This window comes from Grampus griseus, assembly GCF_964374135.1.
Source record: "Grampus griseus genome assembly, chromosome: 13".
NCBI classification, from domain to species: Eukaryota; Metazoa; Chordata; class Mammalia; order Artiodactyla; family Delphinidae; genus Grampus; species Grampus griseus.
In genome coordinates this window covers 8,845,001-8,869,490 of record NC_139007.1, presented here as the reverse complement: position 1 = coordinate 8,869,490, position 24,490 = coordinate 8,845,001, and the positions used below count along the sequence as shown (strand labels likewise).

General features: G+C 36.9%; 1 protein-coding gene across 48 annotated transcripts in view; it reads right to left on the bottom strand.

The window, feature by feature from the left end:
• Positions 1–24,490, bottom strand: part of LOC309831934 (regulating synaptic membrane exocytosis protein 1) — a gene marked incomplete at both ends in the record, with an annotated part of 217,497 nt that overhangs the window by 72,647 nt on the left and 120,360 nt on the right. For 30 of the 48 annotated variants that reach the window (XM_082669309.1, XM_082669356.1, XM_082669354.1 and 27 more), the window contains one exon: positions 20,250–20,398. The exons of the other annotated variants lie outside the window; for them this stretch is intronic. In XM_082669309.1, the coding sequence (XP_082525435.1) occupies positions 20,250–20,398 (149 nt within the window). The remainder of the gene's footprint in view (positions 1–20,249; positions 20,399–24,490) is intronic. 48 annotated transcript variants of the gene reach the window in all.

Genomic DNA, 24,490 nt, shown 5'->3' with positions numbered 1-24,490 from the left:
GGGACAAGAGTTGTACTTCATACGCAGACTGCACACCTACAAAGGCTTCACAAAGAACTGGTCTAGTATTTGTTCCATGGCTTACAGGGTCCTAGAACTACAGGTAATGAAGAAGGTCATATCCTGAACTTTAGCAGAATTTGGGGGACCTCATACTGGTAGGTACTGCAAGGAAAGCCTGGTGGTGATATTGCTTTGGCCCAATTATAAATTACACATATGACTTGGTGTGACGAAACTCACCGTAATATGGCAAAGGTGGGAGGAAAATCTATATGCACTGAATCAAATCAATTATGTCATCAGTAGCAAGATACAGCATTATTTTATGGATTTTTAAGAAAGAAAAATGCTGCTAATTAAACCATGTCATGCCATCCATTGTAAAATACATACGGATTTCATATATGATAAAGTACAGACCAGTGTGCATTGTAGAATCAATGAAATGATGGTAATAGACAATGTAGAAACTCATTTCAAATAAGAATTTTTTTTAAATATTAGTAAAATAATATTGAAACATCATGAGCTCATGTTCCCTAAAATAGACAAAAAAGACTTTGTATTACCCATAGACATGCAAGGGATCAATCATATAAGCAATCAGATCTGCACCTTGGGCTTCCCTGGTGGCGCAGTGGTTGAGAGTCCGCCTGCCGATGCAGGGGACACGGGTTCGTGCCCCGGTCGGGGAAGATCCCACATGCCACGGAGCGGCTCGTCCCGTGAGCCATGGCCGCTAAGCTTGTGCGTCCGGAGCCTGTACTTGGCAATGGGAGAGGCCACAACAGTGAGAGGCCCGCGTACCGCAAAAAAAAAAAAAAAGAAAAAAAATCTACACCTTTAGTTGCCAGATTTTGGTTCCTTATTCTAATGTAAGGTGGCTGGCATGAAATTTTGGAATAGGATAAAAAAATACGGGCCTGAAATATCTTCTCATCTTCAGAAAGTAAGGATGCTTTCAGGAAAGGCCTAGGAGGTACTATGTAAAGATGATTCCCACTCTTAAATTAAGGACACATTTAGCTTAAAAACAATTATAATCAATTTCTATATCTTCAACACACCAAAAGAACATAGAGGCCTATCATGACTCCACAGTAAGCCTAAAAAGGGACGAGTAATTTAAGGCGTATTAAAAGATGGTTGTAATACACATACATTCACTACACCGTTTACAAAAAATGCTAGAAGTCGACTCAAATTATTTGAGTCCTACACTTTAGTTTGGATCAATATACAAGTTACTAATCACAAATGGTCAATACAAAAGGAACTTGCTGATTAAGAGATCATCCCCAGGAATCTAGCTCATAATTTCCAGGAGTTAAAATTCTGGGCCTGTTGACTGATAACCAAGATGGCGTCAAATTTCCTAAGCACCTCTAGTGGAACTATTTTGATAGCAGGCATCACTTAGAACCAAGGGGATGCGCTCGAGTTAGACCACTATTTATATTCGATCCCTTCAAATGGCCAGACCTTCAGAAGTACTTGTCCCTGTGTAATTCTTATGGAATTTCACCTGCACACAACTGTGGCTTTATGTATGAGGCTATAAGTACTCTTCATATTGGGGACTTATATATTGTTAATTTATTCCTACTTATTTAGTTTATTTCTAATTCATTTACCTACTTAGTTTAATTAGGCACTAGATTTATTCCTAGGTATTTCATGTTTCTGATTATATTGTATTGGTGTATTTTATAAATTTCATGTCCTAATGTTTGTTGCTGGTACATAAAAATACAACTGATTTTTATATACTGACCTTGCATCTAGTGATTGCTAAATTCGCTTATTAATTCTAATAATTTTGTGTCAGATTCTTCTGAGTTTTTTATATGTGCAATCATATAGACTGTGAATAATGACAGTTTACATTCTTCATTTATAATCCTTATTGCTTTTATTTACTTTTCTTTGCTATATTGCCACTCTGCCAGGTCCAACATTGGCTAGGACCATCCAAATAATGTTGAGCAGAGGTTGTGAAAGTGGCTTCAGTGAACTCAGGGGAAAGTGTTCACTCTTTCCCTATGAAGTATGATGCTTGTTGTTAGGTTATGGTAGATTACCTTTAACATTTTAAGAAAATTCTCTTTTTAGTTCACTAACATATTTTATCATATATGTGTAATGAACTTTATTAAAATTTTTTCTGTGTCTTCTGTGATGATGAGAGGATCAGAGGATTTCTTTCTTTCCTTCTACAATGAATTACATAATGTTAAGCCAGTCTCTCACTTACAGAACAAAACTATTGTCTTCATAATGTATTCTCATTCTCTCTCTCAAAATTTCTCTGTCTCATAGAGATGGATAGAGACAGACAGACCGACAGATAGATCGCCCTGTGACACCGATCAGAAGCCTCCCTTTAACCAGACACTGCAGGCAACACTGGCCCGCGGTGCCCGAGATCATATCCAGCCTGGCTGGGTCCCAACCCACAGGGGATCGAACAGACCCCCGATGTTCAAAAATGTCCCAAAATCCCACAGGTGGAATTTTACAAAGTGATCTCTTTCTCTATCTGGATTCAATTGGCTAAAATTTTGCTTGAGGCCTTTTGTCTAATTGAATGAGAGATTTTGGCCTATAACTTTCCTGTCTTCTCCTTACCAAATTTTTCAAGTAGAGGCTTGACTCACAGAGAGAGTTTGGAAGTATTTCTCCTCTTTACTCTCTGGAAATATCGGGTATGATTAAGAGCATTTATTCTTTAAATTTTTGGAAAAACTTACCAGTGAATCCACCTGGGTCAGCAGTTTTCCTTGTGGGGAGGTTTAAAACAATTATAGGATCAGCTTTAATCACAGGAGTCCTCCGTGTTTTTATTCCTTCTTATGTTAGTTTTAGTAAGCTGTGCTTTTCAAGGAATTTGTAGATTTCACCTAAGTCAGGGTTAGGTAAATATTTTAGGCTTTGTGGGCCAAACAGTCTCACCTTCGTTCTTGTAGTGGGAAAAGAGCCACAGATGATATATCAACAAATGGGCACAGATGTGTCCTAATAAACCTTTATTCACAAAAGCAGGCAGTGGGCCAGATCTGGCCTGTTGGTCAGTTCGCTGACTTGATCTCAGGTATAAAACTTATCTGCATAAAATTGTTCATGTCATTTAAATATTTGGTCACCTGCACTGATATCTCCTGTTTTCATTCCATGATATTGGTAATAAGCATTTAGTCCGTTTACGTTTGAGGTAATTACTGATACGGCCAGAGTCAAGTCGACATTGGCTGTTTATTTTTAACGATCACATCCGTTTGTCCTTTCACCTCTCCTTTTTACCGAGCTAGATTAGTTAGGCATATTTTCCTCCACTATTAGGGACTGAGTTGTGCGTTCTTCTAGTATTTGTTAGCGGCTACTCTCAAGATTAAAGTATTTACCTTATCAGAATTTTCCTTAAGTTAGAAATGTTACTACTTTTAGAATAATGCACGAACTTTATAGCAGCTTGATTCCTTTGCTCCCCTCCCACCTTTCACGTAGGTATTTTATAGGTGTTACTTGTACACGTCTTAACTACCACTGGGTACTGTTGTTGTTACTATTATTATTACTAACTCTCCCTGGTTGTTGTTGTTATTACTGTTATTATTACTATCTCTCCCCCTATGTTGTTGTTGTTACTGTTATTATTACTAACTCTCCCCAGTATGTTGTTGTTGTTACTGTTATTATTACTAACTCTCCCTGGTGTTCTCTATTCCTTCTTCCAGCTTAGAGCTTCCAACTGGGGGCATTTTCTCCCAACATAAAGAGCAGGTCCGCTGGTGATGAGTTCTTAGCTATTTCATTCATGTATCCGTGCACTGTCTGAAGGTTATTTTTGCTGGGTAACATGTACTAAGCATAAACAGTGGGTTGGATGTTTTTATTTTTTCTTGCAGCATTCTTTCCTTTGGTCATTCCATTGGTTTGGGGCTTTGATAACATCTGTTGAAATTTCAGCCAAAATCTTACTGCTGCTTCCCTGAAGATAATCTCTTTTTTTCCCCCTAGGATTCTTTTAAGAAAAGTTTTTTTCTTTACTGTTCAGTACTCTGATCATGATATTGCTAGATTTGTTTTTCTCTTCATATATTTTCAGAATTTAAAAGGTCGTTGGATTTATAAAGTTGGAAAGTTCTCAGCCAGCCCTTCAGGATTCAAGGATTGTTTCTGCACTTCCTCTCCTTCTGGGACTCAGTTACACACTCAGACCTTTCCATCACATCTCACATCTGTCCTGTTCTCCTGAAACTTCTCTTCTTTCTCTTGTGTCAATTTATATACTTTCCACTGACCAGCTCACTAATTCTCTGTTCTGCTGTTTCTAATATGCCATTAATTAATTAATTAAACCCACCTATTAAATGTGTTGTTAGGGTTTTTATTTTTTAGTTTTAGAATTATTGCTCAATTTATAAAAATGGAGTCCAGGTGTCTGCTGAAAGCATCCATTCTCCTTTGTTTGCCAGAACATATTAATCATGGATATTTTAAGGTCCTTCTTTGATAACTGTATTGTTAGTTTTTAGTTGGTTGGTCCTCTTTCTATTAATTTAAAAGTTTTAGCTTGCCTTGTAAATTTAAATTAGATGCCAGACGTTGTGGGTGAAAACCTACCTACAGAGGCTCTGGATGATATTATTTTCCTCCAACAAGGGTGAAATTGCTTTTGGTTGGCAGAGAGAATTAATCCTGTTCCTGTTCAGAGCTGGGCTTGAAGGTCTGCCCTTACTCGTACTGTGTGACGCTTATTCCCAGTTTGGTCCTTCTGGAATTTGTCCAGGACACCAAAGCGTTTCCCACGCACTTGAAGGGGATGGACCTCTCCCAGCACCGGGCAGCTGCTGGAAGGTCTGCTCAGAAGTTCATCTTCCAGCTGCTGCTGTTTGGTTAATTTCTCGGTTAATTTCTGTGCATGCACAGCTCAGCAGTCATCAAATGAGGGGAATCTGTAGCAAATTTTGGGACCCTCCACTCACAGTTTCCAGCTTCTCTGTCAGTTCCTGAACTGTGACATCTGTCTCTTCAGCCCGGGAAGATGCTGCTTTTTGCTTTGCTCCAATATCTGTGTCACCGGGTTGCAAAGTCCTTCCATAGAAAAAGGGGTACATGTGGCATCACTTCGTGTTCTTTCCTTCTTTCAAGGGTTGCAATCCCTCCAGTTTCTTTGTCTGCTATGTTGCTTCCAAGTGCCGCCAAACAGTTTTTTATTTGTTTGTTTCTTCTTGTTTAGCTTTTGTAGGTTTACAGGCGGGATCATCTGATACAAGCTATCCTGTCACACCTACAGCTGGAAAGGCTGTGTCATCTTATTGCTTATTTTCAGATAAGATTAAAATCATCCAGACCAGTGATGTTATCCAAATCTCCACATGATTAGTAATGAAGATGTATGTGTTATGATTGTGCTATAGCAATTTATTTCTCTGCAAACTACACTGAGTGCTGTTGTCCAAATTGATTCCTATTTACAGCTCCCACGCAACCTGGCAGACCAGTGAGGCTTCTCCTCTGAGCAGACGTCAGCTGCTCCTCTGAGGTATGAAACATTGTTTCAGGATGCCCCAGGTCTAGAACTTTCCCTAGTTCTCACAGATCCTAGGTGCGCATTTTCGATTGGGCTTTTTAAGGCTGTACCATTTATTTTGGGGAACTCTACACTATATTCAGTCGCTGAATAAGTCATTGTCTAGTCTTGGTATTACTCCTCATTTTAGTCCAGATTTCACTGAATTTGAAGGCTTTTTTCTATAGTTTATAATTTAAGGATGTAGTTGTCTCCTAGTTTCATAGTAGATGAAATTTTCAGTCTTTTTCTTACAAAGTTTGGGTCATTTTCAGTTGGCAACCAGAGAGGAATAAAAACAACTGTCCTCTGTAACCTTCCGTCTGTGATCATGAGTTCTATGTAGGAAGTAAAATCAATACAATTGATGACTGATTTGAACACAAATTCTCAATGTGAGTAATAAGCTTCCAGAGGTGATCACTGGCTCTCGGTGGAGGTGAGAGGGATAAAGAGATCTCAGATCTCTATGGTTGTGGTCCTCTAAGGGGCCACAGTGTACAAACACAGAGTACCTGTGAGGTTCAAATGTCCTGTGGGGAGGGCTTTAGGGAAAGAGCATCCAAAAGTCTCCTTGGGGGTTGATAATGGTTCAAAGATTGAGAAACAAAGCATTAGCAGGAGGATTGCGGAGAGTTAAAACTAGGGCGGCTTCCAGCTTTTGACTTGGGAAGTAAGTGGATAATGGGGTAGAAAAAATGTAATTACACTGTTTAAATACTAAATACTATTAATTTAATTATATTTAATTAATTTAATTATATTAATTAAATATAATTTAATTTAATATTAAATTATATTAAATAAATTTGTTTATTATGTGTTCTAAGAAATGTTTAGGGACCTTAGTGTTTAGGGACCTTAGGGACCAAATGATGAGTTAAACATATATCTGTGTATTTCCAGTCTACCATAAATTCAGTTAAATATATATGCGTACACACACACACACACACAGTTGAACAAAAGCTGGTATACAATATTCAGTAAATAGTGAAACATTAGAAAGTCATCTCTCAAAAGGGAATCCTTCTATATTGTTGGTGGGAATGTAAACTGGTGCATCCACTATGGAGAACAGTATGGAGGTTCCTCAAAAAACGAAAATAGAATTACCATGTGACCCAGCAATCCCACTCCTGGCCATATGCCTGGGGAAAACCATAATTCGAAAAGACACATGCACCCCAATGTTCACGGCAGCACTATTTACAATAGCCAAGACATGGAAGCAGCCTAAATGTCTATCAATAGAGGAATGGATAAAGAAGACGTGATAAATATATACAATGGAGTATTACTCAGCCACAAAAAGGAACGAAATTGTGCCATTTGCAGCAACATGGATGCAACTAGAGATTATCATACTAAGTGAAGTGAGTAAGATAGAGAAAGAGAAATATCATATGGTATCACTTATATGTGGAATCTAAAAAATGATACAAACAAACTTATTTACAAAACAGAAACAGACTCACAGACATAGAAAACAAACTTATGGTTACCAAAGGGGAAAGGGGGTGGGGGAGGGATAAATTAGGAGTTTGGGATTAACATATACACACTACTATATGTAAAATAGATAACCAACAAGGACCTACTGTATAGCCCAGGGAACTATACTCAATATCTTGTAATAACCTATAATGGAAAAGACTCTGAAAAGAATATATATATATATATGTGTATATATATATATATATATGTACAACTGAATCACTTTGCTGTACACTTGACACACTGCAAATCAACTATACTTCAGTAAAACATATATAAAAAATCTCTCATATTATTTCTGAACCATAAAATAGTATAAATGAGTCACAAAATTGTAAATTCATAAAGCCAAAGACAGGCACACACAAGTGATTTCTTGACGTAACTGTTGTCTTAGTTTACAAAGGAGCAAAGAAGACCACTAATTATGTTGGATGATTCAGACAACTTAGAAAACATTTCCACTAATTATAGGAAACTAGCATGTAAGGCTTTTTGAGAACCCTTCAAGGTCTAGGGTTTTTGATTTACTGCACTGGGTATGTACTATGTATTCATTCGGCGAGTGTTGATTTATACAAATTTGGTTATTGTGTCTATGCTTCAAGATGGCCTAGGTGAAATCAATGTAATCGTATTTAAAAATGAGTAAAGAACTGTAGCTCTAAATGATTATTTTCTTAAAATAGTGATAAAGTAAAAAAGCCTTTAAAGTTTTTACCATATTGTTTTAAAAGTAACAGTTACCAAGAGTAGCAGCTACAAGCCTGTTAGCTATGCATGCTGAAGCAATGAGTTTGAAAATAAAATATATTCCTTGAGATAGTTTGTGTCATACTGTGTAAAGCTAATGTGCTCCAAAGCAATCCCAAGTACTTCTTCTACTTCATACCTCAAGGGTATGATTCATAAACAAAGTGTACAGTAGGAAAATAGAGCAACTAAGCTCAATACAGACCAAAGAGTCTGCAAGTTTTCCTCTTGTTTGAAATTGAGTTTTTTCCTTAATGTATTGCACCGAAGACTTGCAACACAATACACAAACCACTGGCCAAATTATGGTATTATCTGAATTCAAAATACTTAGTAGCTAAAGAATTAGTACCAGATCTCATATTTTCATTTTTTTCCTGCAAATCATAGCACATAGAATTTATTGTGCCACATTTGGTTTACAATATGCTTTTAGGGCAGCAATACTTCCTCTTTATTTTTTAATAATATATTTCATAGGTCTTGAATTAATAAAACAAATACTAGTAAAACTGCTCTCGTGGAAGGATAAAGCCCTGAGCCCTGCAATCTAAGTCTCCTCTTCACCCTTTAGTTCTTCTCCTGTTTCAAACATGTACATGGCAATCTGCAGACAGCAATGTTCCTTAGAACACCAACAGTCCAAGGGCATGACTCCAAAAAGCTCCGTGTTAATGAAATGGAACTTCTCCGGGCCAACACACATTCATCCAGCTCATCATAAATCACAACCAAGTGGAAAAATTGAATATTAACAATCAAAATCCAGATTTTGAAAGGTGTTGTGTCACACCCTAGGTAGTCATCTGGCCTGTGAGACACGTAAGGAGAACTCTGAAAAGTACAAAGTAACTCACTTAATCCTTCGCATCTTGTATGCAGTAACTGAGTTATAATCATACAGCATAACTACCCTTCCAGAGCATCTGACATACACTATCGTTTTATTCTCACACAGTCCTGTGAGGCAGGAGTGGCAGGTATGATTCTCATTTTTCAGATGACTATACACATAATAAAACATATATATATATATATAAAGATTCACTTAAAACCACAGAGCTAGGGATCATGTCTGGTTTGCTCCACACCATACAGTAGGTATCAACTATCCTACCTCCATATAATAGGCACCCAATAAATGACTGGTGAATGGGTGAATGAGTGAATGAATAACTAAATAGGAAAATAACTTAAGTTCTACAGAAGCTGTGTACTTGGTGAAGGTCTCAGTGTTGGTTAGTGATAGTATCAAAGCAGATATAGACAGATGGACTGATAGCTAGATATATAGATAGAAGATAGAGAGATAGATAGATAATAGCTAGATGATAGATGTTAGACGATAGATATATATAGATGATAAGTGATAGACAGATAGATAGATGATAGTGGCAGCATATATTTTCAGTTCTTTATTTACTTCTGCATATATAATCTATTTCCTACTTTATTTCCTACTAACTAATCATATTAATTTTCCCTTTTCCACACTCTCTTGCATGCCTCAACTTCCTCACACTTGATCTGGCTACGTTCCCCAATGTCCTTCTTTGTATCTGAGATTCACACCTGACAACTTTCTGGAACTAGAAACTTAATTCACATAAAAGGTATAACTAACTACAGACTAAACTAATGCTGTAAGTGTGATACTACAACTAAATCATTTTTATTATTTAAGATGTGGGAAACATATCACTAAAATTAGACATTTAGCACGTATTTTATATCACTAAAGTAAATGTAAATAGTAAGAGTCTTTTATAGCTTTATCTTTTATACGTTTTGATAAAATCAAATCAAGAATTTATGCACAGATACAGCAACGTATTTTGGGCAGATTTAGTTAAAAGTTTTAGAAGGAAATAATACCTGACAGTGTTTTGAAAATAAGGGTAAATCTCTTTGCAGTGATTTGATCGATAATGACCGATCAGAGTTCCCTTCCGAATCCTGGTTTCATAATGACATGGTAGGTTCTGTGGGCACGTTTCCATCCACTCTGAGCAGAGCCTGACACTAGAGGGTCTGTCAACCCTGTCCCACTCTAAAGGGGGCAACAACGAAGATGCAGGATGACAGAGGCAGCCAAAGGCCATAGAGAACTCTGCCCAGAAGAGTGATCTTTCCTAAGGGTCTGGAAAACACAGCCTTTCAGAGAATTCTTGAATCTGGATAAGGCCTCCTTCTCAGGGTTGTTCTCAGTTGTCATACATAACACCTCTTTATACACGTCTACTACGACCATAAACATATAAGATCTAGATGACCTGCCGTCCCCATTGGCTTCCCGTCCCCGTTTCCAGCAAGGTTTTCTCCACACCTTAAATTTGCACTTCAGACCGAGGATCTCAGTGGCTGTTACCAGGCTTCTGTCCTGGGTTACACGGGTTGCAGCTGACAAAGGGCGGGGCAGCCTCGACTGGCTGGGCTCTGGATGGAATGAAGTCTACGTGATTTCTCACGGCCGTCAGGCGTTTGGAGCGGGGAAGGCTCACTTCAGTATTTCCTAGAGCCTATGAAAACAACTGGACATCTGCACAAACTCACACACTTACATCTGGGGTTTCTCAGCATCACTCACTGCAGAATAGGGACCTCAGAGGGAGGGGTACTATTGGACCAAACCCTTCTGAAGAGCAAAAGCTCTAGCACTTGTCAGATTTTGCGTCTGTCCATATGGCTGTTGGGATGGGAAACTTTCTAAATATGCCCTCGGCTTCACAGGTCTCATCACTGATGTCATTTTAGCATTGAATTTACTTTTTTTTATTTCTGCCTTTAAAAACTTCACTAGTTTTAAAAGATAGGTGTGCAGAGTGAAAAAGAAAAATAACAACAACAAATCTATGAGCTTTACGATAAGAAAGACCTAGATTCTATTGACAGCATCATTATTTGTTATTTATGGCCCTGGGCAATGTCTTCAAATCTCAGATATCTCATTTTCTCATTTATAAAATAAACAGAAACATCTACTTTGTTGGCGATGGGGAATCATCTTTGTAAACTACCTTCAACTGTAAAATAAACAGTAGATCTCCATGTTATTATTCCAAGCCCCATTACCTTACTGTCCATGAAATTCTGATAACTGTGGTGCAGTGGTCATTCTTCCAGGTGTAGCAAAATGGTTTTGTATCAATCTACAGAATGTGAAGGCCTGATATTAAAGGGTTGGGTTTTTTTGTTGTTTTGATTTGTTTGTTTGTTTGCCTGTCAGCATCCCGCACTGGCCATGCTCCCCAGGTCCACTGCCACCGTCTGAATAAAGGGGCCCCCGGCATCCGTTGTGCCCAGCTTCATGTGCTTGGTGTCCTGTCACCTTGGCCACAGCAGACTGAACCGAAGATTGGCATCTGAGTCCAAAGCAGCCTCTAAGGACCTCTTTATTCCAGGATCACTAACTGCTCCCTTAATCTATGGCCCACCTGGGCTCCCTCATTAAATTCCACCCCCCCCTCAAGAATCTCTGCTTGCCTCTGGGCTGTAATCTACCTTTGCCCCCATGTCATTTATCCGTTCCCAGCTTCCATTTCTCCTCACCATTCAAGGGGCCTTTCTCTGCTGGAGCTCCCTCTTTCCTTCCTCCCTCCCTCCTTTCTTCCCTTGGTTCATTCATTCCTTTCTTCCTTCACCTCCCCACCCCCCCCCCCCCCGCCCACCCCCATCACTTGTCCTCCCGTGCCTTAGATCTCACCACCAGTTCAAGATGCAATTCTCTTTTCCCTGCCCTGGCATTTTCCCTCTAACTTGGTATATGGTCCCTAGGGCCACAGTTCTTCTTGCTACAATTATTTATTTATTTATTTTGCTTTAAATATTATCCTTTTAAGTGAGTAAATTTTTTAAAAATTAAGAAAATAGTAGCACATTAAATATGAACTACTATTTCTAGCAAAGTGGTAGAGGAGATAGTCTGAAAAATCCTTTCCCTCCCCAATACCTAGAAATGATGGGAAAATGACAACAAATACCTGTTAAAATACAAACCTATGTTCACAGGAAAGAAAGGAAAATCCCTGTGGCCTAAAGACCAAGAAGGGACTGAAAACAGATTGCTAAGTGAGTTATGAATGTCTTGGGAGGTTCTGCAGATGAGAAATTTAGAGGCTTGAGTCCAGGGTCAGAGGGGACTTAGAACTGAAATCCCTGCATGAACCAAGACCCTTGGAAAACAAGGGACAATGTGGGTCTGGGTCTAAGTCCTAAGGGATCTTCACTGGTGGCATTGATTTGCATAAATAAATAAACAAACAATTAAAAAAATACAATGCATATATTTCAGGAAGATGGAGAATGCTTCCCAAATGAAGATCTAAGATGCAAGAAAAATGGTTAGCAAAGAAACTAGAAAGTATGTGGGTTACTCTAAAGCATTTAAAAAAATAACATACAATAATGGGAGAAAGAAAACAATATATAATTAAAACACTGGACAAAAAATATGCAAATGGTGGAGGGATGGTAAAGGAGCTAAAGTGTATAGAGTCATTTTTTTTCCTCTGGGGGGAGTAGAAGTAATTTTAACTTTTAGATTTATTACTTAACGAAATATATATTCTCGAAACACTAAATTAGGCACTAAAATCATAGAAATAATAAAATTTCCAGAATAATAGAGAAAGAAATGAAATAAAAACAATTTGATTCAAAACCAATCAGCAAAGAGGAAAAAATAGAATAATAAATATTGAAAACATAAAACAAGATAGTAGAAAGAATTCCAAATACGTAAGAAATCAAAATAAATGTCAATGCATTAGTTAGCCAATTAAATGATACAGATTGTCAAGCGAGAAGGAAAAAAGAAAATCTAAGTCCAGTTCTATGATGGTTACAAGAGATATAACTCACACATAACTCATACCCTTTAAGAGAAAGACTAAAAATAAAAGGATGTGAAAAGTTAGACTGGACACTAGTTTAAAATTTGTCGTGCAAGACAAAATAGACTTTAAAGCAAAAAACTATTATTAGAGATAAAGAGATTCACTACATAAAAATAAAGAGGTTAAATCACAGGGCTCTCAATTCTGGCTCTACTGCCTACTGCCAAGTAAAGTTAATAGGTTGCTTCATTTTATTTTATTTATAAAATGAGATTATTAACTGTTACACTCCTGAGCCGTTACAGCACTCATGATATTGTGTGCTGTATACATGTGTTACGCAGTCATGGCAACATATGAAAGTGACACGTGAAATAGGTGAAGTTTCGGAAGCACTGGTTTTGAGTGAAAGGATATCGTATCCATTTCAAATAATAGAATAATTACCACAGAAATATGAAGATTTTCCTGAAGCACCGGTATTTAACGTTGATAACCAGAGCTCATGCTTGGTGACCATTAAAACTGTTAGCTACCCATCCACATAATACTGCCAGGTTTATAATCAGCAGTCAGTTCTCCAACATGCAGATATAAACACATAAACACAGAAGATAAATAGAAACTTAAGAATCTGTTAGAAAATTCCCATTTTATATGTCTTGGCATAAAAATATAGTAACAATTTGACGGCCTCTCAAAACAGTCACCCTGCTATCTGATCGCTAATAGAGCACAGAAAATTCTTCACGTAGCTGGTCTATGTGGTAATTAGAGCACATCAAAGACAAAAGGGTGGCATAAGTGGCCCTTGAGGAAGCCCTCATATGCTGTGGAAACTACAGAGCACTGAAGCAGAGTCAGTCAGTGTCTTAGCAAAGGAGTGGGTCTCTTACACCCGAGCCTAGCCTGAATCCAAAGCTGGTACTTCTGGACATCGGTCATAGCCCCAGAGTGAATGCACTGCTCCTGGCCTCTGTGTCGAAAGCCAAGATCACAGCTACAAACATATCCTGTACCGTGAACAGGAACTGGAAGCCCAAAGTTGAAAATATTTTCTCTTTGAAAACTATTCCTAGGGAATAAATTGGTTGTATTTGAAAGCTGCTTTAATATTGTCAATTCACTTTAGGATTTATCACCTATGTTATTTTCCTTGCACTTAAAAGATGTATAAACTTTATACCTTTCTAATAATCTATTACACTGAAGATGTGCTGTTCGCAGTACATAAGTTATCGATAATTTCTTGTATATTGTGGGGAAAATAATAATTAAGCAGGGAGAATTATGTTCTTATTTTATTTAACAACGGAATAGTAAATTAAATGTGTAACTTCTTTTAGGATAATTAAATCAAATTGGAAAGTTATACTCACTGTACACAATCAGTTATGATTTAGACAATATCACAAATAGACAATATCACAAATAGACTAACATGTATTACAAGTAAAGTCATTAATATGGTTTGTTTTTGAGCTTTCAAAGATTTTATTTCAGCTTGACTAAGATACGTTTTTACACCCTCTTCCAAACACACACTAAGACTTATTTTTCTCATTAAAGAAAAGTTTCTAATTATCATTATCTACAATTTCCATTGAACGTGCTCTTTAAAATCTTTTAAATGTTAAAAATGATCTAATTTAATCCTAAGAGAAGAAATAAAGCTACAGGGAAATAGATTTCTACAAATAACAAAAAGTCACGACGTACTTTACAACTCCATGTGTAGAGTAGTTATTTTTTCCCAATTGACAGACATTGTCTCTAAGATCTAATTACAAATGATCATTTCAACAAATAACTCCCATCTTCATAAGATATCCTGGGTTTCTATTCAATTTTGAAAACTTTATTATAACTGACCATTTTTATTGTTTATTATACAGGAAGCATTTCCCTAATACTCTGCTGACCTTCCCAGAATTTAACTAAACATATCTTAGTAAATCTAAAATGAATTGACAGAGTAGAACAGTAAGAACAAAGCAGGCTGGAGCTGTTCAAACTGGACCAGCGCAGCTTCCCCTTAAACTGTCTTAAAGGTTTGCAAGGCACGCCCTCACCAGGAGAATCTACTCACCTGCCCCGAGAGCTCTAACTGGCTACTCTAAGGACTGTCGTGTGACTTACAGTCATAAGTCAAGAGTATTTTGTTTATGTTACGGATGTGGTGCGGTATAACAATTCAGATGCGTGGCACATTCAGTCATAAGGTATATTAATAAGTATGGTTTAGTAATTTTACCATAAAGGTAGAGAGCTTTTAAAGGGCACATGGTACAGTCTTTCCACCTCTCTACAGCTTTAATCTAGTCACAGGAAATAATAATGGTCCACTCATCAGTCTTGGACAATTAAAACGAAGAAATGCCATAAAAGAAGCCACTAGAAGATCGCCAAAATATATTTCCTTTCTCGGATATTCAGTATCCAGCATCTTTCACTGTGTTCCAGTTTGTTCTCTCCTCCCCATCAAATCTCCATGTCATTTTCCTTTCTTTTTAGTACTTTTGTAGATCTCAGTAGACTTTGTTTTTCTATAGTACACCAGGCGAGCATGCGAAAGTGTGTGGCTAGCTCTAAGAATTCCCTCTTGGGCACTCCTGACTGTATTCAATGTCAGTAGGCATAACAATGAATAAGTATATAAAATGAAAGCTTCCTTTAGTATTCTGAGCTGTTAATTGCTCAGATGATTTTGCAGTTAAGTATTTTTCAAATGCCATCACAGAAAATCCAGATTCTTTTTACATGGTATCCCGTATTCCCTTGCTGAGTTGAAGAACTATCGTGAAATAAAGGGATCTTCTGTAATATTTTTCAAGCATAATTGCAATAATAAGATTGATTTTCTGGAAGATATTAACCTAGGCACTCATTCTCTATCACAATTTAAAATATCAAATAATTTAACCTACAATGTTTTAAAATCCCCCAATAAATATAAGCGTATTTCCTTCAGTATACGCTAATTATTACACCTAGTGACATCACCTTCCAGATTTGAGTAAATTTACAGTTGCAAGATTAATATTTGTGTATAGAAGACAACTCCTCTTAAAAAGCTCTCAAGTCTTTCAAACTACGAATGTAGAAAAAGATAACTGCTTTTGAAAATATTCTTTCAAAAGGAGATGATAAAAAGACCAAAAACTATTTGCATCAAAATCCACTTAGATATAGAAAGGCAACGTTACAGATCAAGGCAAACCTTTGTCACAAACGTGAATGCTGCTGGGAAATTGTTGCTTTTGACAGAACTTCTAAAACTGTATAACATCTGAGAGCAATTATAGGATTACGCTTGCATTTGCTTTTATAGCTTGATTTTGTATAAAACATCTGAAATTTGTCTGCCTGGAAAGAAATGGTTATATGATAAAGATGAAAAAAAAAATCAGAGCTATGTCATGAAAATTCAGCCTCTTTTTGAGGTGAACATCTTCTTTGATGTTAAAAAAAGCATAGAGCACTCAAAAACTCAACATATTCCTTCTGGGCTTCTAGTATATGTGCATTTTTATCATCAATTATGCCACCTCTACTAATATACTTTGCATGTTTTGTGGTTGGATAAGAAAACATTCTTCGAGGAATATTTAAGCCAATACGAAATTAAAATTGTAACTCACGTGCAGAACAAGTCTGAAAAAGTAGGAACGTCAAATCTTTATTGATGTTTATTATTTTGAAGTATTAAGTGTTGATTTTGTCCTGTAAGAATCATCCTAGAAATTACTGAGATTTTAAGTAGTTTTAATCCGTGACAACAATTTTAGAATAACTTTTAATTCTTTATATCTACAAAAGGTTAATTACCCTAATATAAACATTATAGTGTATGTTTTTCTACTATAGTTCCCTGTAGACAGAAACTTTGAAAACATGAAGTATGTTTTAGGCTATTTTGAATGAAGCATTTAGCATGCATCTGCGGGGAGAGATGCCCTTTTTCAATTCACACAGAAACACATGGTCTAGCTGGTCCATCCCCAAATGGTCAAGGTATTTTTTGCCTAATCATTATCTCAAACACAAAAGATTCAGAATATGGCCCATGAGTTCCTAATATTCTGAAAATGATCTTTTAGAGATAGATCATCCAAATATATTTGTATTTTTCAACCTATACACATCTGATAAGTGCTTAATTTTATTCGTCCCCCGAACAGGCTTTTTAAAGCTTTCCGTACAGCCTTTTATCTCTTAGGCAGAAGGGTGCTGATTATCTAAAACAGAATTTCCCAAACTTCACTCAAAAACTATGCAACACATTCATGGATGTCCCTGTGAAATAGGCATTCCAGAATGAAATAACTTTGGTATGCGCTGGAATAAGCAAAGATAAACAAGTTGTTACAAGAGAGAACGTCTCAAAATGTTAAGAACAATAGGGTGTACTATGAATCGTTAACAGGAAAGTGTAGCAAGCAGTGTTTGGGAAACGCTGGCCTATATATCATACTGTGCAGACCACTGCTCATTTCAGATGTGCTTATCTTGACATCTTCTTGGTTCATAGCATACTTGGATAGAAGGCGTCAAAACCACACGTGGTACTTTACACACTACGGTTCTGTATGATACTGGTAGGATCAAGTCAGTGGTTTCTCCCTGTGGTCCTTCAGGAGGACAGTGGACACTTGGCTGACTTTTACGTACTGAGCACTGTCTTCAGGGGATGCTACAGTGTCTTCTAAATCCTTCTAATGACTTCCAGATGAAAACCCATCCAAGGCAATGCATAGTAAAACACTTCCTGTGTCACGGGAAGATGTGAGTGAAGACATATACCCCTGAACAACACGGGTTTGAACTGCATGGATCCGCTTACATGGGGATTTTTTCAATAAATATAGTACTAAAATTTTCAGTCCATAGACCTTTAAATAAACTAAGTGTGGGGAAAATTTTGTGTTCAGTTAGAGATCGCAATATGTGGAATCAAAAGAACTAGGGTTTGAGTCCCGATTCTATCTTAACCATTGTTCAAGGGTCAGCTGTGCAGGGAATCAGGATATAAAAACAGGTTTCAAACTCTTAAACAGATTATAATCTCCTTGAGTATGCGGCCTAGATATTATACTTTCATGAAGTCTTGGAAAATAATAGTCTTTACGCTTGATAGGAACTCAAAAGTTTGCTGGTACCTATTATGAAATGTAAATACATCTATTATTATATTGATCACATTTTTCATGTTTTATCCATGAACTTGAATAAATAAAATTTTAAAACCTATGCAGGTGTTAGTTACTAAAAAAAAAACACACAGAAATGCAAAGCAGTACTATATTGAGAAAAGTCATTACTCATAGTGTTATAAGAATTGGGAATATTTAAAGTTGAAGAGCCTGCAACTCTTTGATGTCATTTTTAATCACAAACCCTCCTCTCAGGTTTTTACCATAGGGCTGATGGTGGACCCAAAGTAACTCTGTGTGTGTGTGTGTGTGTGTGTGTGTGTGTGCGTGTTGGGGGGGGTGTACATGTGTGTCCGTGTGCCTGTGAGGATATTTAGGGGGAAGAACATACATGAAAAGATGTAAGAAGGAAGACCTGCCCCTCCCATAGCTCATCTTACCCTCTTTGCTCCTCCTAAGTGTTCTAAGAAATCAAACATGCACCACATATGAAGAATTCCTGATCTAAAGTACGGGACTACGGGAAAATACTTCTTCACGTTAGCTTCAGGGGAAACTTGTTTAGCCATTAGCTTAACTGACTGCATTGACATAATCCACTTACGTAAAAATAACTGAGCTCAAATGTGCTCTAAACCACAGAGAAGGGAAAGGGAAGCCGGAAACAGGGAAATGCCCTCAGAAAACAGATTTGTCATTAAGAAATTTATTTGCACCCTTCCTGGGTCTACTCCATCCCCACCACCTTCAATACGTAATAAAAGTTATATGAATCAAGGAGGCAAAAAATCCTCTATCTTCTGCTTCTTGTCATGATCTAGTTATAGTGAGTGTTATCTGATAAACTAGCATTTTCCCACAGAGTAACCTTGGCTCCAATCACTACCATGAAGCTCTTTCTCTTCCTTTGTATAAAATCATAGTTCCTTGTTGTTGAGGCCCCTACAATTTCTCTGTTCTTTGCTTTCTTCCTCAAAAATCATACAGCCAAATTTTCCCTGAAGAACCTATTCTGAAATTTCAAGAGAATGACAGTGGACCCACATATTATGCTCACAGTTGGTTGGTAACATGAATTCTGTGAATTAGTCATTCTTTACAGCATAGGACTCAGGGTACATGGCTCTATTGTGAACATAAAATTACTTCAAGATTTACGGTTTTGTAGTTATTGAGTAAATTGTTTTTAGCGACTAAAAGTGAAAAAAGTCTTTAAGCCCTATTTATCAGTATTCTTGCTAAACCGAATAGGTTTTGAAACATAATATCTTAATAATATTTCAATAGAAAGGAATTGATTATAATCGTTTTTACCCCTCTATCCTAGCAGCTCAATACGGTTACATTCCTCAGCTCTTTTCATTCTTTCTTAAATTTTAGAGAACTTAATATCCTATTAGGACCAGATGCTGAGAATATTCAAAATAGAGATAAAACGTTCTCTTAATGTCTTGATCGATTGGAATTGCTCCTGCAGAATCTCAGTGTGGCACTGTTAATTAACAGTAAGATAATTGGTCTCAATTTGCTTCAACATGTGAGCTAGGTGCAGAGAAATCCAGGAAGACGGAATGCCTCAGGATACATCATCAAAACGTGCGATCATAAAAGGCTTTTGGAATATTAGGAAGATAGTTGCTCCTGTTTTGAACATTTATATTTCTTGGTCCTCTCATCAACCCCAAAGTGCCTTCAATGAAACTTCTACTCCTGGAAACTACTTAAGAACAAATATAAAACATGCCTTGTCCATACTGAGTCTGCTGTACTGAAAATGGCGCCAGATTCCTGAGGTCTTTTCCCTTTCGGCAGAGTTATTTGTCTTGTGAGAATCAAGATAACTGTCGGTGATTTAAACAAACGTCATACAAACTTCTTACAACTCCCCTCCTGTAGAAGAGGGGTGTGTATTTTGTTATCACATCCACCTGAAGGCAGACCAGCTGCTATGTGATTGAAGGCATGATCAACAAACTACAGCCTAGGGGAAAATGCAGCCCGCTCTCTGTTGTTCTGTAAATAAAATTTTATTGGAATAGGGCTATGTTCACTTGTTTGCAGAGCTTCTGCACCTCAGTGGCAATGTAGAGCGTCGAGACAGAGATTGTCCTGCAGAGCCTGAAATATTTACTATGGGGTCCTTTACAGAGAGAGCTTTCTGACACTGGACTAAAGAATGCTTTGTGGATTTAATCACTTTAGAAGGAATTTTAGAGCAATCTCTAAAATATGACTCTGGTTACAGCCCCATCTTATAGTAAGTACCAAAGAGTCCAGGCAACGTTACACAACAGTGAATCAACGCCGAACTCACTCTAGTCCCAGTAGTTTCAATGAAATGTTTCTGCTACTTGACCTGAACTCTGTTTGAGTGAGAACACTCAGGAAGCGCGGTGCATTTTTACCCGGTTTGTACACACAGTGGCATCCACTCACCTGGTCCTGCCCCTGGGCCGCTCAGATTGCTCGGACAGGAAGCTGGTGCTACTGGTCCTGGAGATGGCAGACACGTCGCTGACGTCACTGTCTGAGGATCTGGCGGAGACGCTGTCGCAGCTTCGGTACTGATCTGTATGTACGTTATACTAAGGACGGAAAACAAGAGAGCGTGAGCTCTGTCATCGGAGGCTGGCAAACAGAGACACACATGGTTAGGCTAACGGCTACTCAGCCCACATCAAGCAAAAGTGCACTTTCGTAAACACAGGTGTAGAGTCTAAAAGGACCCAAACGCTAGCATGATACATGGGTTCCAGCATCACAAACCGGCCCCCTTTGAATGGTAAGGAGTGGTTTATAAGGACTGAATCGTAAAACGAGAGTGTCAATGCTTGGGTGGAAAATGCATTGAATAAATGATTTGCACATACTTAAGACCTCAGAATTGTATTGTTTATTTTTTCTAGTACATCAGTTCATCTTCCCTTGCCTGGGTTTTCATCGTTGCCTACAGATTCCACTCACCTTCTACTCTATCCATGGGGTAGACTGCTTCCATCTGTCTGTGCTTCCTGAGTCTAAAACTTATATTCAATTTACCTACACACTTTCCCTATGCTAAGACATCACATTCTTTCAAATGTAACCAAAAAACACATCTCTCTGCAAAAAAGCACTGACATGAGAGCAGAAGGATTGTGCCAAAGACATTGTAGAGAAGGAGGTAAAGACGGGACTTTGACTTTCTTGCTATTATGGCTTAATTAGTTATTTTCAGGTTTAAACTATCAACTAAGTGCTGAAAGTAAAAAATGGATTCCTATTAAAATTTCGAGATACACTATATCTCATATTTAAATGTGTCTTTATATTTGTCTCTAGTATTCATTACCTGAGGTCTTAGAAAGCATTAGGTGAAAGATGAAAACTTGTGAAGATTTCAAAGCAGTTAATCTACTCTTTTTTTCTACTTCACTCTTAGTGCAAAGAATCACACAGTGAAGAGCTTTATACAGTCTCTATTTTTATTTTTCTATGTGTGTTTTAATCATAATAAATAGGAAGGTTATATAAGTATCTACAACTTTAAAATAACAAATATATACTTGATTTTCTATTGTTAGGTACTGGAAGGTAAGATAATATAACTTCTTATATAAAATAAAAGAACACATAACTAAAGGGACACATGACAAAACATTGGGTATTTAAGTTTCTTATCAAGCATTTATGTCCTAAGGTGTGAAAATATCAAATGTTTGCTAAACTTGTAGAAAAACTCACCCATCCTCTCAGTTCCATATCAAATGAGTTTTAATATATCTAAAATAATCCGAACACTCTATTTCTAAAAATTTGTATAAACAATTGTCTTGCTAAAGAGTACTAAATAAAATGATGCTAAATTGTAGATCTGTATATACAAAAAGAACTATAAGACAATAATACTTTTTAAAAACTTCTAGAGAAAGGATCATGTTTATTTAATAATCCTTCAAGTGTTAGTAGCTCAGGCCTAGGGTATTTAAATGTTAGTTTTAATTTTTCATCTCTCACGTGTATGTTTTGGGCAAAGAATTTCACATCAAGCATGAAAACAATTTCAAATTCATAGAGTATCTATAAAATTATCTTTCCAAAGAATTTTTTCATAATTGCATGATCTGTTTTTGAAAGCCATGTGCTTCATTATAATCCAAAAGGACATGCATATATGCTATTATGTTCAGAACTGAGCTATTTATATACTTCATGTATGATTTAAAATTAATATGATTTATGATAAAGTAACATGATAATGTTTTAGCACTAACTTCTTTCCTATCTGATAGCGTGGTGCTGACTGACAGGATTCATTTCAATAAGAACTGTTTTTTATTTACAGAATAGATGTAAAAAGTAGGCTCACATAGTGGAATCTGAATTTAATTCTGTTACTGGGGCACAAACATATTTCCTATATGACTTGTTTCTGAAACTATTTTGCTATGTAAATATGTTATGTGATTATGATAATGTCTCCAAACATTGAAATGATAGCTTGTCCATGAGAGAATATGAATGAATTGGTTTCTAATACAATAAAAATTTGCCCAGCTGTAAGAGGTTTTCTGGCATGGCGTGATCCCAGCACAAATTCTCCCCTTATTTGACAAATGCCAATAATAAGCAGTGTAGACTATAACATAAGATCATGTGAGTGTGCATGGAATTATTTCTCCAACTAAGCAAATCCTCCGTTTCTATAAATCATGTCTTCTTCTCCTTTTTGTCTATAGACTTTTGCTATTCCAGCCACGAGATAAAACAAGGGATTTTAAAAGATTCCAGCCACGAGATAAAACAAGGGATTTTAAAAGATTGTCATATTAAAAATCTTTTACATTGGAGTAAAGAATAACCCACCATTCTGACACCATGTCACAGTTTTCTTCACATTGGTTATTTGAAGGAACGGAAAGGCTTTTATACTCACTTTATACTACTACATCTACTTATTTTCAAAATCTGTTAAAAGTTTGAATAATCACTTTGACTTTTCATCAAGCATGATTCTTTAAATTTCCTATTTAACAATTAAATATTTTAATAGAAATACGTTAATTATATTTTGAGAAATGTAGCCTCCTCAGGAGAAATATACACTGATCACACAGCAGGGAAATTTGTCCTTGATGTGAGGGGAAGCTCTCATAACAGGGCTGCTATTTTCATAAGTAATAATAAACTCTTGGTAGCTGCCTACAAAAACCATCACGTCAAACGTCAATCCTTCTTGCTGTTCTTGGGTTACAGAAACACAAGTACTCTTTAAAATGTGAGGCCTACGTGCAAACTCACTCTCCAGTTATGAACTTTACTCCATCACCAAGGCATGCGACTCTGTCTAACATCAGTGAACAATTAGCACAGTGTCACATTTCAGAGACACGAAGTTTTGTGTTTTCTCAAAAGCTAAGTTAGTGCTAATTCCTTACTCGGGATGGAATTAGGTTCATTTAATACTTTAAAGGAGATGTCAGGTTTGAAACATCTTAGGAATTATACTACATGTGTCTGGTAATTCTTTGCCCTGAAGAAAATCTAGTTCTGTTGGTGTTTGGTTATAAATATTTTGAAAGCTGTTAACCAATTTCTAATTTGGCAGAATTTCAACTAAGGTGCATTGCTTCATCCAAAATGCCAAATGGATTAAAACACTAAAAATAAGTCAATAAAGGAATAAAGTTCAAAATTTAATGTACATTAAATTTATGAAAATACTGGTTCTCAACTATATCAATAAAAATAGATCTTTGTAAAGTAAATTGTAAAAAGGTTGAGGTAAAAGGCTAAATTTAAGAAAGAAAAGAATGCGAGAGGTTTAACTGGAATTGCTACTGGAAACTATTTAAAAATTTTATTGTAAGCATTCATTAGGAATCTTAGAATTGCAGAGAGTACTTACCTTTTACTTAACATATAAAATTAAAAATAAGCTAATTATTTGTTATCTTATATTTTTTTCCTGTCCTATAGTCTTATGTTTGTAAAGATACCATATCTTTGATCTCACACTTATCAATATAATTTATAATAATTTTATTTATGTAATATAGTAGTATCAATGTATGCAGTAAGAGCAATAGTAATGTATTTGAAAGTAATGGGTTTTTTAATATTTAAATGCAATGAGAGAGGAAAAGGAAAAGAATGTGCAAATAAGGAAGGAATGATAGAATATGATAATTTAACTGCATGCAAATCAAAAGCCATAGAAGAATCTCTGAATCAAACTGGAGTCATGTGTACATTTCATTGATGTCAGAAGAGGAACGAAGGGCATCTAAGTTCCAGATCAGGAGTTGGTGGGCTCACCACTCCCTAGAAAGTCTTTGTTAATGTTGGGAAAGCACCTCCTTTCTTCTGAGGGGGCCTCAGTTTTCATGAATCTGGTAAATAAGAGAGGTGGAATTGAAGATCATTTTGAGGTATTTTCAAGTTCTAAATTTCTACCCATCAGAGAATTTGGAATTTCCCGACCAAGATAAACCTACTTTTTTTTTTTTTTTTTTTTTTTTGCGGTACACGGGCCTCTCACTGTCGTGGCCTCTCCCGTTGCGGAGCACAGGCTCTGGATGCGCAGGCTCAGCGGCCATGGCTCACGGGACCAGCTGCTCCACGGCACGTGGGATCTTCCCGGACCGGGGCACGAACCCGTGTCCCCTGCATCGGCAGGCGGACTCTCAACCACTGCG